This window comes from Amblyraja radiata, chromosome 17 (genome assembly GCF_010909765.2).
Source record: "Amblyraja radiata isolate CabotCenter1 chromosome 17, sAmbRad1.1.pri, whole genome shotgun sequence".
Taxonomy (NCBI): domain Eukaryota; kingdom Metazoa; phylum Chordata; class Chondrichthyes; order Rajiformes; family Rajidae; genus Amblyraja; species Amblyraja radiata.
In genome coordinates this window covers 10,667,162-10,683,199 of record NC_045972.1, presented here as the reverse complement: position 1 = coordinate 10,683,199, position 16,038 = coordinate 10,667,162, and the positions used below count along the sequence as shown (strand labels likewise).

The 16,038-nt window shown below is 43.5% G+C and overlaps 1 protein-coding gene across 3 annotated transcripts in view; it reads left to right on the top strand.

The window, feature by feature from the left end:
* Positions 1–16,038, top strand: part of pmfbp1 (polyamine modulated factor 1 binding protein 1) — a 578,164-nt gene that overhangs the window by 242,525 nt on the left and 319,601 nt on the right. For all 3 annotated transcript variants that reach the window (XM_033035745.1, XM_033035744.1, XM_033035743.1), the window contains 2 exons: positions 1,287–1,370; positions 2,304–2,516. In XM_033035745.1, coding sequence (XP_032891636.1) covers positions 1,287–1,370; positions 2,304–2,516 — 297 coding nt within the window. The remainder of the gene's footprint in view (positions 1–1,286; positions 1,371–2,303; positions 2,517–16,038) is intronic.

The following is a 16,038-nucleotide window of genomic DNA, read 5'->3' as shown; positions in this document are numbered from 1 at the left end:
GTGGCGATCATGAGGCGAGCGCAGAGTCTCTTGCACTCGCCTAAAAAGTGGGACAGGCCCTTTAACGTTTATTGAGTGAAATCATCGGTTTTCACTAGCCAACCTAAAGCTCAGGAGGACAATCCAATGGTATGAATATGGAATTCTCCAATTTTAGGTAACTCCTTCTCCCTCACCCCATCCAACCCCCCCCCCCCCCCCCCCCCCCTTCCCTGTACCCCACCTACATGCACACCCATTTCTTCCTTTCCCCATCCGTTTTCAACTATATTCAACCCTCTGGGTTCTCATTTTACTCGTCGTTCATCCTTTTCTCCTTATCTCACACTTTTTGAAATTTAATCTCTGGACTTGGTACAACCATCTGTCAATCAAGCCCCCCCCCCCCTCCCCCTTAACAGGTTTCCATCAATGCCGGGCTTTGTCCCTCCCCCCTTTCCCGCTTTCTCACCCCTACCTCAATCAGTCTGAAGAAGGATCCCGACCCAAAACATCACTGTTCCATTTCCTCCAGAGATGATGCATGACCTGCAGAGTTACTGTAGGACCTTGTGACTTTCACTGTAAAGTTTATTACACCACTTTGCAACATGTAAGAGAAATGAAAGAAACGTGTGTTGGGCTACCTTTAGGAATAACCTCTGCAGGTCTGGAGAGGAACATTGGGTGTGGTATGTGTTGGGTTTGTAATGTGCTTAGACAACGTTATCAGTGAGTTAAGTTTGTCATCGGAAATTAAATTTGATTGTCAAGTTTTTTAATTCATTATTGGACATACCCTGTACAATCTGTACAATCCCTGCCACACTGACTAATGTCCCTATCCCACTTAGGAAACCTGAACGGAAACCTCTGGAGACTCTGCGCCCCACCCAAGGTTTCCGTGCGGTTCCCGGAGGTTTTTGTCAGCCTCCCTACCTGCTTCCACTACCTGCAACCTCCGGCAACCACCTGCAACCTCCGGAAACCGCACGGAAACCTTGGGTGGGGCGCAAAGTCTCCAGAGGTTTCCGTTCAGGTTTCCTAAGTGGGACAGGGGCATAAGATGCTCACTTCTTGGTGAACAATGCTGCCTGGAAGATCTAGCGATGGCAAATGGAAAGGTTGTCCACTGTGCAAGAGCCTGGCCGAACATTTGAAACATAGATGATGGACACGAAAGAAGGAGACCGTTTAAATAATTTGGGAATAGATCATTGGGGAGGAAAAGAAAAAGTTGTCTCTTTTTAGAAATGGATATGAAGCAGATTTTCCCCGAGGGATCAATTTTGGTTTATTATTTCTAGTTTACAGAGCTCAAGGAATATCTTGGTCAGGTTGAAGATGAGAACGAGGCACTCAAGGCTTGTAGATTGGAACAGAAAGCTGAGGTAAGTGTTTCTGAACAACAAAAAAATCCTCTCATTGATCTTGCACATCTGCAGTACAATTAGCATTATCATTTACATTATAATTTGTTGCAGTATTTTGGATCATAAAACTTGTAGAATTTACAAGTCACCTATAACTTAGTTGGTCATGAATTGCTCTCATAGAATATTCTCGCTTCCCTTAGAGCCTTGTTTCTTTGTTAGAGGTTACTGATGAAAATATTTTCTGTTGTCGTTGTGTGTCACTAAATGAACAAGCTGAATTTATGCAAGCTTTTATGAATTTTACGTCCATCGTATTGTTTAGATTTTTCTGAACTATCTATCAGGAGATGTTTTATTCAAAAGATTGTCCAATAAAATATTTTTTGGACAATCTTTCCAAATTCTGTAATGCTGATTTACTATGAGTTACTGCTCCTTTTACCAGAATATATTGCAGAATATCTGTTACTTCAACTGGCTTGCATGCTTTTAATGCATTCTAACTCCCTTGTAAATTTCTTCAAATTCAACATATTCGACAGGATGTGCATTCGGTAGTTTTTGTCCTCATGATCTATTTTCCATCCTTTATAACATCCACATGACCTCATAAACCTTCATCGTTATCCAGAGGTATCTGCTCTTTGAACAAATTTCTGTTCATTGCAGAATTCCTTTTTGTAGACTGCATATGTAGTTCGATGAAGTGACCTGCAAAGGTTGATTTTTATATAACAAATCATATAGATGTTGTACACTAGCTCATTAGCTTTATAGATTATTTTTACCTTCAGCTGATAGAATGAAGCTGTTTTACTTGAAATAGCTGATGTCCAATAGAACTAATAGACTAAATGAAACACAACAGAGTACATTTTATTTTAAATAGGAATAATGTAACTTTCTTCTACCATTCATTATCCTATCACCTTTGTTTTTTTCCTACAGATTGCCAAGCTCACTGCTATTATTCAGGATCTTAAACTGAGTTCCCAAAATGCTAAATCAGCCTTAGCTGCTGAGGCAGCACAAAGATCCAAAGAATTGGCATCCACAAGAGAAGAGCTTGAGGAGAGATTGTCAGAAACACAGACAGAGCTCAGGGAAAGAGAAAAGACCATACACAATCTACGTTTACAAGTGCAGGACGCCAACCAATCGGTGAGAGATGTAGTGCTTTATTAATTTTGATAAGGACATGTTTGCATTCGAGATCTGGCAGTCATAAAAACAACAGTACCTGCTTATGTTAAAATCCAAAAGTAGACAACTGGAAATATGGAAAAAACAATAAAATGGCAGAAACAGTCAGCAATGCAGGCAACATCTGTGGAGAGAAAACTGTTAATATTGGAAGCTAAAGACTTTTCAACAGAGCAGGAAAACTTAGAAATATAACACTGTTTTAAATTGAAAATAATGAGGGGTGGAGAGTAAAAAGGGTGAAAATGTGTCAGGGAAGGAATGAACTCATGCCAGTCTGAAAAAGGGTCTCGACCCGAAACGTCACCCATTCCTTCTCTCCAGAGATGCTGCCTGTCCTGCTGAGTTACTCCAGCATTTTGTGTTAATCTCAGAGAAGGAATGGAGAGATAGAATGAAGAAGGTGGTGGTACCAATGAGAAATGATGGTAAAAGTTTATCTTGAGAAAAAAATGAATTAAATCTGAAATATCAGCAGGTGAAGGCGAGGTGGCTGTGGGGAAGTGAATGCTGAAAATGCAATGCTACACACTGGAATGGCAGATTACCAGAAATGGTGAACTTTTGAGTCCTGAAGCAGGATTGAACATAGTCATAGAGTTGTGCCTTGCAGCCCTCCACATTAATGCCAATATTTTTACCCATCTACACAAAACCTATTTGCCCACATACTATTCTGGAGTTCCGCTCACGACCACAGTTGGACCACATCACAACCTAACTTCCATATCCTTTATCTCTAATCCCTTCTAAGAATGTGATGAATAAAAATCTTACCTGGGCACTGCTCAATCTCCTCGCCATAGCTTGCTTTGACCTCAACAGCAGCACTTCGATCTTGTAGTCCCTCATAAATAGCCTCTTCAAAATAGCTTTCCCCAGTATATATCCCGTGGCACTGCTTTGAAGAACCGAGAGATTGTCTCTGGTATCTTGGAGAATACTTATCCCTCTATTAATACAAAGGAATTGGAGAGGTTTCATAGTGTGAGCTGTAGAGCACCCATCAGTGCACTCTGGACTTTCATGCCGGTGCACTGCAGTTCAAAACTATGGAATATACCAGTGATCAGATGCAGGCAGCAGCTGTCTGTCTCTTCATCTTTTTATTTTTTATTTTAGTTAGTTAAGTGTTTTGTTTGGAGGTCTAGACTTTTTTATGTGGGGGGGGGGGGGGGGGGGAAGGGGGAAACTACCTTTCAGGGTCCCTACCTGGTCGGAGAGGCAGCTTTTCTCCGGGCTGCAGCTTCGACCCGTCCTCGCGGCCTACCAGCGGGCCTGGAGCGGCGTTTCCTGTCGGGGACCGCCCAGAACCTCGGCTTCGGCGGCGGCACAGCGCTGGAGCGCTATCGCGGAGCGGGCGATGCCTTGCTTGGTTCGCCGCGCTGGAGCTCCGGTGAGCTGAAGATCGCTGAGGAAAACATCACGGAGCTGCGGGACTGTGGAGCGACCGGCTGCGGGCGGCGGTGCTGAACTTTACACCGGGAGCTCTAGATGAGATCGCCAGTTGTGGAGCTCCAACCGGCGCGGCCTTGTTGGCTTCGGAAGCCGCGGCCTCCAGTACGGAAGCGGCCATTCCAGGGTTCCCAAGCCGCTGAGAGGACTCTCCCGACGCCGGAGCAACATCACCCGGCGAGAACGGCCTGGAACATCGGGCCTCCGTAGAGGCAACTGTGGAGGCCTCAATGGGCCCGACTATGGGTGAACTGGGGTTAGGGACTAGAGTTTGTGCCTTCCCTCATAATGGGAACCATTGTGGGGGGATGTTCTTTATGATTAAAACTCTTATTAATGTTATGTCAGTATTCCTTCTTTATGTGCTGCAAAATGGCAAGAAGCATTTCACTTTACTACACCTAGGTGTATGTGAATGTGACCAATAAAATACCTTTGATACCTTTGACCTCATTCTGCTCCAGGCTTGCCACTAATTCAAGAAACGTTCTATAACTTCATCAGCTGTTTATGCAGATGATTCTACCATGGCCCATTCATTTTAATGGGGTCGCTAAACAAGACATGTGAAGGTAGATGGTTTGCTTTTGCTTTATTTTAATTAATGTTGAAGTTTTCATATTATTTTACAAGTTCAGTGAATTTATTACATCCAATAACCTTTGATTTTTTTTTCATTTGTTAATTTTTCTCAAACCTTCCCCTTGCTCCACACTCCCCTTTCCCCACACCCCCCCCTTTCCCCTCACCCCCCTTCCCCTTCCCCACACCCCCCCTTCCCCACACTCCCACGTTCCTCACAACCCCCTTCCCCACCCCCCCTTCCCCGCACGCCCCTTTCCCCACCCACCCCCCCTTTTTCCCCACCACCCCCTCCCCCACAACCCCCTCCCCCACAACCCCCCTCCCCCACACCCCCCTCCCCCACACACCCCCCTCCCCCATACCCCCCCCACACCCTCCCTCCCCCACCCACCCCTCCCCACACACCCCCCTCCCACATCCCCCCCCACACCCTCCCCCACACCCCCTCCCCTGAGTGGTGGACTATTGCTTTGGGAGAATGGGTTGCGTTGGGGGAACAGGTGAGTGGTGGAATATTGCGTTGAGGAATGGGTTGCGTTGGGGGGACTAGGCCTCCCCTGTGACTGGGACCCAATGGCCCCCACTTAGTCTAGTCTGTTTCTAAATGTCTCTGATCATCAGATATTTGATAATGGTGAAAATGCCTTCTGGCAGCATGAATGGTCACAAGGCCATTTGACCGACAGAAGATTTCATCCAGAAGTGCATTTGGAGCTACATGGCAGCAAAGGATAAATGCAACTGCAACTTAGCATGGGGCTACATTGAGTGTGGGCCAGATTAAGATTCATGTGAAAATTCATTTTGGATGTTATCACACTGGTTGCAAAAGCTTGTATGCAGATAGGCTGCCATGTTCCTGCATGAATATACCAATTCCACTGGCAGTGCTATGCTTTTGGCAGCCTGATGCTGTGAAATACCTTTTTTGTCTTTCCATAGTGCCACTGAATTTAAGATGTGGTTAATGATACTAGAACGTTTTTTCAGTGTTTAACCTTTGTCTTCATCTGTCCCCTTAATGTCTTTTAAATAATTCTTGTTTATAGCGAAGTGGTCCAGAAATTGGATTTCTCCCGTTTTTTGATGCACTTAATGGGAGATAGGTTTTGGTTTATCGCCAAAAAGAGTGTTATCAATTGGAATGCCCTTACTTTAAGATATCACTGTCATGATTGTTTTCACATTAAAACGCGTTAGTAGATGACTTGCTTGTATGTGAACAGCTGATGGTGATTGAACTCTAAGCTGCACTCTCATTCGCATCTAGCCTGCTGTCTATAAGGCCTGCTATGGAGACAAGGGAAACTGATGGGGTTGGGTAGGGACGGGATGGCATAGGAAGACAAGGGCAAGACAAGGGGTGGTGTAGGGAGACAAGGGAAACTGAAGGAGGGAAATGCAGAAAGTAAAGGAAAAGCAGGAGAATTTGGGACAGGTAAATTTGGGATTAATAGTTGCAATGTTGGGTCTTAGTACTTTCCTTCTGCTCCTTTCATCCCACGGAGAGACCTGGACAGGCCCCAAGTCAAGAATGAGTTACATATAGGCAATTGCTGCAGTACTGATCAACGTCTCAGATCTCATAGTCATAGTCATTAGTTTATTGTCACATGTACTGCGGTAAGTGAAAAGCTTTATTGTGTGCTAACCAGTCAACGGAAAGACATGATTACAATCGAGCCATCCAGAGTGTACAGATACATGATAAAGGAAATATCTTGAATAACATTTAGTGTAAGATAAAGCCAGTAAAGTCCGATCAAAGATAGTCCGAGCGTCTTCAATAAGATAGATAGTAGTTTAGTTTAGTTTAGTTTCGAGATACATGCGGAAATAGGCCCGTTGGCCCACCGAGTTCACACCGACCAACGATCCCCACACATTAATACTATCCTACACATACTAGGGACAATTTACATTTATACCATTCCAATTTACCTACAAACCTGTATGTCTTTGGAGTGTGGGAGGTAACCGATATCGGAGAAAACCCACGCGGTCACGGGGAGAACGTAAAAACTCCATTCAGACAGCACCCGTAGTCAGGATCAAGCCTGGGTCTCTGGCACTGTAAGGCAGCAACACTACCGCTGCACCACCATGCTGCTCTACTGCAGAGAATTAATCAGGGCTGCTCTCTAGTTGTTGGTAGGATGGTTCAGGTGTCTGATTACAGCTAGGAAGAAACTGTCTGGAGGTATGCATTTTCACACTTCTATACTTTTTGCCCAATGGGAGAAGAGGCAGTGGCCGGGGTGCGACTCGCCCTTGATTATGCTGATGACGTTGTCGAGGCAGCCCAGGTGTAAACAGAATCAATGGAAGGGAGGTTAGTTTGCGTGATGGTCTGGGCTGCATCCACAATTCTCTGCAATTTCTTGGATGGGGCTGTTCCCAAACAGCTGTGATGCATCCTGATAAAGTGCTTTCTACGGCGCATCTGTAGAAGTTGGTATTAGTTGTTGGGGACATACCAAACTTCCTAAGCCTTCTAAGAAAGTCGAGGCGTTGGTGTGCTTTCTTGGCCATTGCTTCAATATGGGTCACCCAGGACAGGTTGTTGGTGATATTGACTCCTTGGAATTTGAAGCTTTTAACCATATCTACTTTTGCGTACTGGGGAATGTGTACCGCTTCACTTCCTGAAGTCGATCACTATCTCCTTCGTCTTGCTGACATTGAGAGAAAGGTTGCTGTTTCGACACCAGGACACGAGGTTCTCAATCTCCATCCAGTACTCCATCTCATCATTATTTGATATCCAGCCCACAATTCTAGTGTCATCTGCAAATTTGTAAATTGAATTGCATTTGTTCATGGCTGCACAAAAGGAGTAAAGAAGGGGGCTGAGAACGCATCCTTGCAGAGTACAAATGTTGAGGATTTATTGTAGAAGTTTTGTCTCAGTACCTACTGTAGATTGTTGCAGTCAACTTTAGGGCTGCCTACTTGCAAAATGACAGCACTTGTTAATTAATCTCCCAAGGGAAACATTTGTACAGGTACAATAATTGGAAAGGATTAGAGGGATATGGGTCAAACACATGCAAGTGGGTGATGATTCCATACTTGTTATGTGAGGTATTTCAAGTTTCACTGTTAATAAGGTTGCTGGTCATATTCCCTTAATCTATTTTTTTGTTGGTAGGCCCAAAACATTGTTGATGATTCCATTATATGTCAGGAAATGCCACCAGTGTTGGGTGTGAATTGTGACAAGAAGTGCATGGTTCGTTTGCCTGATGGTATATCGCCTGTTAGAAATCGGTGCAAACACTTCAAACCATTCGCAGAATGGTTTTCATGTGCATCTTATACAAAAATACAAGCAGAGATGTTTCCTTGCCGAGTGTAGAAACAAGGAACTGCAGATGCTGGTTTACAAAGTAAGATACAAAGTGCTGGAGTAACTCAGCGGGTCATGCAGGGACCCTTCTTCAGTCTCTGTGCTTAATCAATTTCTTGCCAATAGTTTTGTGAATTACTTTTGACATAGGAATATGCCTAAAGCATTGCAGAAAACTGATTTTTTTTTAAGTTAACACGGAACCCAGAACAGGGGGAGTCTTATAAATTAAAAAGTTCTGCTTTAAAGATCACTTATTTTTGGACTGCTGGGATCTCTTGGGGAAGAGATGACATGTACAAGAAGGATGGGTTGCACCTGAATTGAAGGGGGACCTATATCCTTGCAGGGAGATCTGCTAGTGCTACTCGGGTTTTAACTACAGAGGCAGGGCAATAAGAACAAGACTAGAAACTTAGCTAATGGAAGGACTAATTGACAAGTCATGGATCAGACCGAAGAAGGGTCTCGACACGAAACGTCATCCTTCTCCAGAGATGCTGCCCGACCTGCTGAGTTACTCCAGCACTTTGTGTCCAGATGGGCTAAAATGTGTTTATATCAATGCAAGGAGTATTATGGGGTAAAGCAGATGAATTTAGAGCCTGGATCAGTGCTTAGAACTATGATGCTAAGGCCATGGTGTAGAGGTCATATCATAGTGTCATACAGCATGGAAACAGGCACTTTGGCCCAGCTTGCCTACGCCGACCAACATGCTCCACGTACACTAGCCCCACCTGCCCGTGCTTCTCCCATATCCCTCTAAACCAATCCTACCCACGTACCTGCCCAAATGTCTCTTTAAACTTTATGAGTACCTGCCTCAACTACCTCCTCCAGCAGCTCATTCCAGATACTCGACACCCTTTGCCTAAAAAAAAGTTACCCTTCAGGTATCTGTTAAATCTTTCCCCCCTCACTTTAACCCTATGTCCTCTAATTCAATTCCCTTATTCTGGGCAAAAGGTATTGTGCATTTACCTCTCTACTATTCCTCTCTCGATCTTGTACACCTCTATAAGATCACCCATCATCCTCCTGTGTTCCAAGAAATAAAGTCCTAGCCTGTTCAACCTCTCCCTATAGCTCAGGCTCTAGAGTCCTGGCAGAATCTTCTCTACACCCTTTCGAGCTTGACAACATCTTTCTTATAACCTGGTGAGCAAAACTGAACACAAAACTCTTAATGTGACCTCACCAGTGTCTCATACAACTGTAACATGAACCTCCCAACTTCTATATTCAATACTCTTAAGCCTTTTTGACCACCTTATCTACCAGTGAGGCCACTTTGAAGGAACTATGTACCTGCACTCCTAGATCTCTATGCTCTACAACCCTCCCCAGACCTCTGCCATTCACTGTATAGATCCTGTTCTTTTTAGTTCTTTTTAGACTACCCAAAATGCAACAATTCATATTTCTCTGTATGAAACATTATGTGGATAGTGTAACTTGAGGAGGCACCATACTGGACCTGATGAGCCCGGATCTGGATCTTGGGGATTACAGCATTGTTAGGCAGGAGTTAGGGAGAGTAAATTGGGAACATTTGTTATTGGTGGGAAGTCTACATCTGGCATGTGATAATAATTTAAAAGCCAGCTGACCAGTGTTCAGGATCAGCATGTTCCAGTAAGGAGGAGGGATGATAATGGCAAGGTAAGGGAACCTTGGATGACCAAAGGTTGTACATTTGGTCAAAAAAAAAAAGGAAGCGTATGTAACTTTTAGAAAGCTGAAAGCAGGTGAGGCTTTTTAGGAATATAAAACAAGCAAGAAAGATCTCAGGTGGGCAAAATGGGGCACAGATATGTCATTGGTGAGTTGGATTAAAGAAAATCCAAGGCTTTTTATGTACATTAAAAAGAAGATAACCACGGAGAAGGTAGGACGTCTCAAGTATAAAGGAGGGAATTTATGTTTAGAGTCAGAGGTTGTTGGTGAGCAACGAAACAAGTGCTTTGCATCTATATTCACCAAGGAGAAGGACATTGGAGATAATAAGATCAGAGTGGGGAATAATAATATGCTATGATATTTTCAGATCAAGTTGGTGTTGGGGACCTTTCTGGTCCTGATGGGATGTATCCCAGGTTTATTGAGAAGGGCAAAAGAGTAGATTGCATGGGCCTTGATGAGGATCTTTGTATCTACCCTAGCCATAGGTGAGGTCCGGAGGACTGGAGAGCAGCCTGTGTTGTTCAGGCAGCGGAACAGGCAGTATCTCTGAAGAGCAGGAATGGGTGATGTTTCAGGTCGAGACCCTTCTTCAGACTCTGAAGAATGGTCTCAACCCGAAACGTACCCATTCCATCTCTCCAGAAATGCTGTCTGTTCCGCTGAGTTACTTCAGCATTTTGTGTCTATCTTCAGTGTAAACCAGCATCTGCAGTTCCTTCATACACAGTCAGTGCCGTTTCCTAGTTTAAGAAGGAAAGTAGAGAAAATCCACAAAATTCTACGTTCTATATATATATTTGAAAAGAATAATGTTAATCAACAAATGGAATTTCCCCCAAATCCCTTAAATTAACAAGAAAGGTATCATGCCAGAGGAGGTAGTTGCGGTAGGTACCATCGCAATGTTTAAGAAACATTTGGACAGGTACATGGATGGAAGGTTTAGGTTTAGAGTTTCCATGCTGTACGACTCTCTCTAACTCTCTAATGATGTTAAACTGAAATTCCAACCAATATCACCTGCACATGTCATTCAAAGATACTTTAAAAAAAAATAAAATCAGGGAGACCAGAACCAACCAGGAGAAATATAGTCTGATCCCTCCAGTTAACTCCGTCTTGGACCTTGCTGCTTTTGATTACATACTCTGTACCTCCAGTGTACTCTCAAATTGCCTTAAATGAATGTTCCTCGGAATTTAGTTAAGTGACTTTAGTAAAGGAAAGAGTAAAAATGGCAGACACAGGGAACTGCAGATGCTGCTTTATAAAAAAAGGCAAAGTACTGGAATAATTCAGTATGTCAGGCAGTAACTGGAGAACATGAATATGGAATGTTAATGGTCAGAACCCTTCTTCAGACGCTTGCTCTGACATTTTTGCACAGTCCAGAGTACTGGGAACTATTATCTTGCATAAAAAAAACAACTTGCTTAACATTTCAAAAGGCATTAAATAAAGGCCAGTGAAAATTAATTTAATGCTGTTAAAATCAGAATGCCACAACCAAGCTTCATGTATTATGACCTGTCGCACCCCTCCCCGGAGCAGAATGGCAAAGGAGGTTACAGTTTTTGGAGGGTGCACATTTCCAGTAACCTCAATTGTTGCACATTGGTCTCTAAAGGGACAATATAAAAATTGAAAATAGTCTTTTGCAGAAAGCTGGTGTTGTCAGGCTGCCCACATAGGCATGAAAACAGGTGCATGCAACGAGTAAATACATTCTCCATGGACACTGGTGTGTTAAATACACTTAATCATGCAAATGAAAGGATAATCATAGGTGAAGGATGAGTAAGGCCATATAGGGCATCACATTATCTTTTCAGATGTATAGTAAATTAAGGGGCAGGTTTAGATCAGTAAATGCATAAAAAGTATAACTGCCTCCTATTACATTGCTTAATCTAGTAAGATAATAACATTTTTAAAAGCATTAAGTAGTCATGTTGAAATTGACTCTGACTTCCCTGGCCACCTATTTATCCTTGTTAGCTGTCCTTAGTACCTTTTGTCTATTACATGGAAGACCTCCTTCCTCAGTAAAATCTTTTGAAGCATGCTTCAATATCAGCATTCACAAAGGAAATAGAAAGTGGGCTATATGGATGTTGCCTCTGTTCCTTTCACCTGCTCTCTGACATTTTAAGATACGAACTGTTTTTCTTATTAAGTCTTGTCACAGTAGAAGGCATAGCCTATCCCTGGACCTTGGCTGAATTATGCATATCTTACCTAGCCTTCCATCTGTAGGGATTAAGGTGGGGGTACGTTTTTTTAAAACCAATAGACATATATAACAGACATCTTCAGTAAACAAAATTAATTAAATGAGATTCCCCTGCAAATTATGTTGAAAGTAGGTTTTGCTGAGCTAAAGAAATTGTAACAAAGAAAGCTCTCTGACCAGTCACAATGCATCAACTAACTGACGATCCATTTTTTCCTATTCCTCCCATTAACTAAATTTTCTAAACCCTTTGTTTTTTTATGAGTATTTTAAAATTTATCAATAGAAAATATTCTGTATGTTTTTCCTTTCCACCTACATAGATACATAAACAATAGGAGCAGGAGTAGGCCATTCGGCCCTTCGAGCCAGCACCGCCATTCAATGTGATCATAATAATAATAATAATAATACATTTTATTTAATGGGCGCCTTTCAGACATCTCAAGGACACCTTACATAGATTAATAGGAATAAAAACATATAATCAGAATAAAATAAGTAATAAAGACATCACAGAGACACAAATTAAAAACAGAATTCAATCCAAAAACAGAAATTCAAAAACACAATGTGAAGAGAAAGCAGCGGCAGCCAAAGCGCGCCAGCGTCCACTCTCTCTTCACGGTAGCCATCTTGGACACAGACTTACAGGATTACATTAGACAAAAAAAATCATCCCCCCACAGTGGATAGCACTGTGGGGGAAGGCACAATGTCCAGTCTCCACCCCAAGTTCACCCCAAAGTCAGGCCTATTGAGGCCACCGCAATTGCCTCTACGGAGGCCCGATGTTCCTGGCCGTTCTCACCGGGTGGTCTTGCCCTGGCGTCGGGAGAGTCCTCTCGGCGGCTGGGCCACCTGGAACGGCCGCTTCCTGGTTGGAGACCGCGGCTGCCGAAGCCGACAAGGCCGCGCCGGTTTGGAGCTCCCAGGCTCCCGATGTTAAAGTCGGCGCCGCCTCTCCGCACGCCGCCTCTCCGCTCCGCAGCCCCGCAGCCCGGAGATGTTGCTCTCGGCAGGCCAGCTCACCAGAGCTCCAGCGCGTCGCTCCAGCGCGGCGACCCAGGCAAGGCATCGCCCGCTCCGCGATAGCGCTCCAGCGCTGTGCCGCCACCGAGGCCGAGGTGCTGGGCGGTCCCCGCCAGGAAACGGCGCTCCAAGCCCGCTGGTAGGCCACGAGGACGGGTCGACGGGCAGCCCGGAGAAAAAGCTGCCACACCGACCAGGTAGGGACCTAGAAATAAAGTTTACACCTACCCCCCACATTAAAAAGTCCATATCCCCTACAAACGAAAAACAGGACTCACTAAAAACTATAAAAAAAAACAAATTAAAACGGACGGCTGCTGGCTAACAGCCGTTCACCAAGATGGCTCCTCCTCCTGGTTGGAGACCGCGGCTGCCGAAGCCGACAAGGCCGCGCCGGTTTGGAGCTCCCAGGCACCCGATGTTAAAGTCGGCGCCGCCTCTCCACACGCCGCTGTCATGGCTGCTCATCCACAATCAGTACTCCATTCCTGCCTTCTCCCCATACCCCTTGATTCTGCTAGCCCAAAGAGCTCTTTCTAATTCTCTTTTGAATGCATCCAATGAATCGGCCTCCACTGCCTTCTGAGGCAGAGAATTCCACAAATTCACAACTCTCTGTGTGAAAAAGTTTTTCCTCATTTCAGTTCTAAATGGCCTACCCCTTATTCTTAAACTGTGGCCCCTGGTTCTGGACTCCCCCAACATCGGGAACATGTTTCCTGGATCTAGCTTGTCCAAACCCCTAATAATTTTATATGATCCCCTCTCATTCTTGTAAATTCCAGTGTCGTTACACGTGTAGAGAGGGATTGATCCCCCCTGGTCTATTTAATATGTACATATGTAGTGCCTTGTACATCTCAGTATATACATGTTCTTAAACCAGCAAAAACCATGCGATTTCCATTTTCAAAAAATTAAATCTTTCTGGTTATTAATTTGGCTGAGACAAATAAAGAAATCAACTTCCATGATCAAAATTATTCATAATGTGCAATACACCAGGCAAATGTTTGCAGTTATGATTGACCTATTCCTGGTGTTCTCTCGGCAAATCTATTCTGTACCGTGTACAAGGCTGTAGTAAACTGGACACCAGGCACTGCATATGCTGGCTTTAAAAAAAAAAGACCCAATGTGCTGGAGTAACTCAGCTGGCCATGCATCTCTGGAGAACATAGACATGTGACGATTCGGATCTGAAGAAGGGTCCGACCCCAAAACATTGCCTATCCACATTCTCCAGAGATGCTGCCTGACCCGCTGAGCTACTCCCAGCACTTTGTGTCTTGTCCTGTAGGAAACTACTAGAATAGAGCTTTACAACTGTACATGGTATTCTCGCAAAAAGTACTTAGTCTGATATTTTCTACGGACAAAAAAATATTAAAGTCAGTGACAATGAAACATACTGCAGTATGGCTATGGCTAAATTATGGCTATATCTACATTAATCCTTGTCTACAGATATTCTGACGGACTACTTAGAAAAGCATTAGAAATTAGGATACGAGTATGAGAGATAGTTGGCTGTCTATGTATGTTGGTTTTATGGGCTTTTAGGGATTTAATGTAATGGATAAGGGATGATTTGAGAAATGTTGAAGGAAGAAAAATCCGTTTTTTTTTAAATGCTGTGCAATTTGAATAGAACTTTTACCCAGAGGAAATCACAACTGTGATCATGCTGCAGTGATTATGCTGCATGGCACTAATGGGAATATTGACTGCATTCTTCCATGTGTCAATCACCCTTTGCCCCAGACATTATTTTAGTATCCGGAGCACACAGGGTGATGTCCCTGACATGTATTATTTTATTTCTTTTTGAGCATACTAAGGGACATTTCACTATACCTTAGTGCACTTCTTACCATATGGAGCAACATTACCAGCCTAGCACTACAGCAAACTGGAAGATTTTCAGGATGCGTGTATTACTTAAATCCTTGCGGGCATCACTATTGTACCAAAAGGACATTGCCTTCTACATGTATATATGCCTTTCTCCAGCCAAACATCTGAGCGATCTGAATTTGTTTTATCTTCACCCTTTTGCTTCTCCAAAACAATATGATAATTCCCTCCCCTAAACACTGTAATTAACACAGCTGCCCCTCTGATGCTGACTGCCAACCCACCATTACCTACTTGGGTATCTTTGAATTTCAGTAGGATCTTGATCAGTTGGGCAAGTAGACTGGGGAATGGTTAATGCAGATGCGATGTGTTGCATTTTAAGAAGTCAAACCAGGACAGGACTTTCACAGTGAATGGCAGGGCTCTGGGGAGGGTTGCCGAGCAGAGGCATCTAGGGATACAGGTACATATTTCCATGAAAGTGTCATCACAGGTAAATAGAGTGGTCAAGAAAGCTTTTGGTGCATTGGCTGTCATCAGGCAAGGTATTGAGTATAGAAGCTGGAATGTTATGTTACAGTTGTACGAGATGTTGGTGAGGCCGCATTTGGAGTATTGTGTTGATTCTTGGTTGCCCTGCTATAGGAAGGATGGGGCAGAATGGCAATACATTTTCTGCTACAAAGATATCAAATGCTTTACATCCAAGGCAGGGCCAATAACTGAACAACCATTTGAGCCTGAAGCTACAGAATTCTAGTGCACTGTCTTGTGTGCCCTAATATTTCTGGGCATTTGTGTTCTTTTATCTAAAACAGTGAAAACATGATCCTAGTCCAATAGGCATCCAACTGTCACCATAGTACATAAGTCAATGTTTTCTGAACAAATGTATTTACAATAAACACCATAAGAAAATGTGACGAATGACTTAGGAAAAGACGGACTGGTCCATCAGATCAGCCATTATAACTAAACATCATGGGCTGAATCAACAGGCTTACAATCTCTTAGGATCATACAAAAACAGATGCAAAGTTTGGATGCTGGGAAATTCCTCTCCAAATCCTTCAAATGTTCATGAGTTGCAGAATACAAATGTAGCCATGAGTTTTATGGCTAAACATCCCAAATACATTTGTGCACAACATCATCAACATAAGGCGATAACTTGTCCATTTCCCTTTTAAAGGCTTGGGACATACTTGTGTTCACTATATGACTAATCAACATGTTGTAGAACCTCTGGCCCTCTGCAAAAAAAAAACGTATGCAAATAT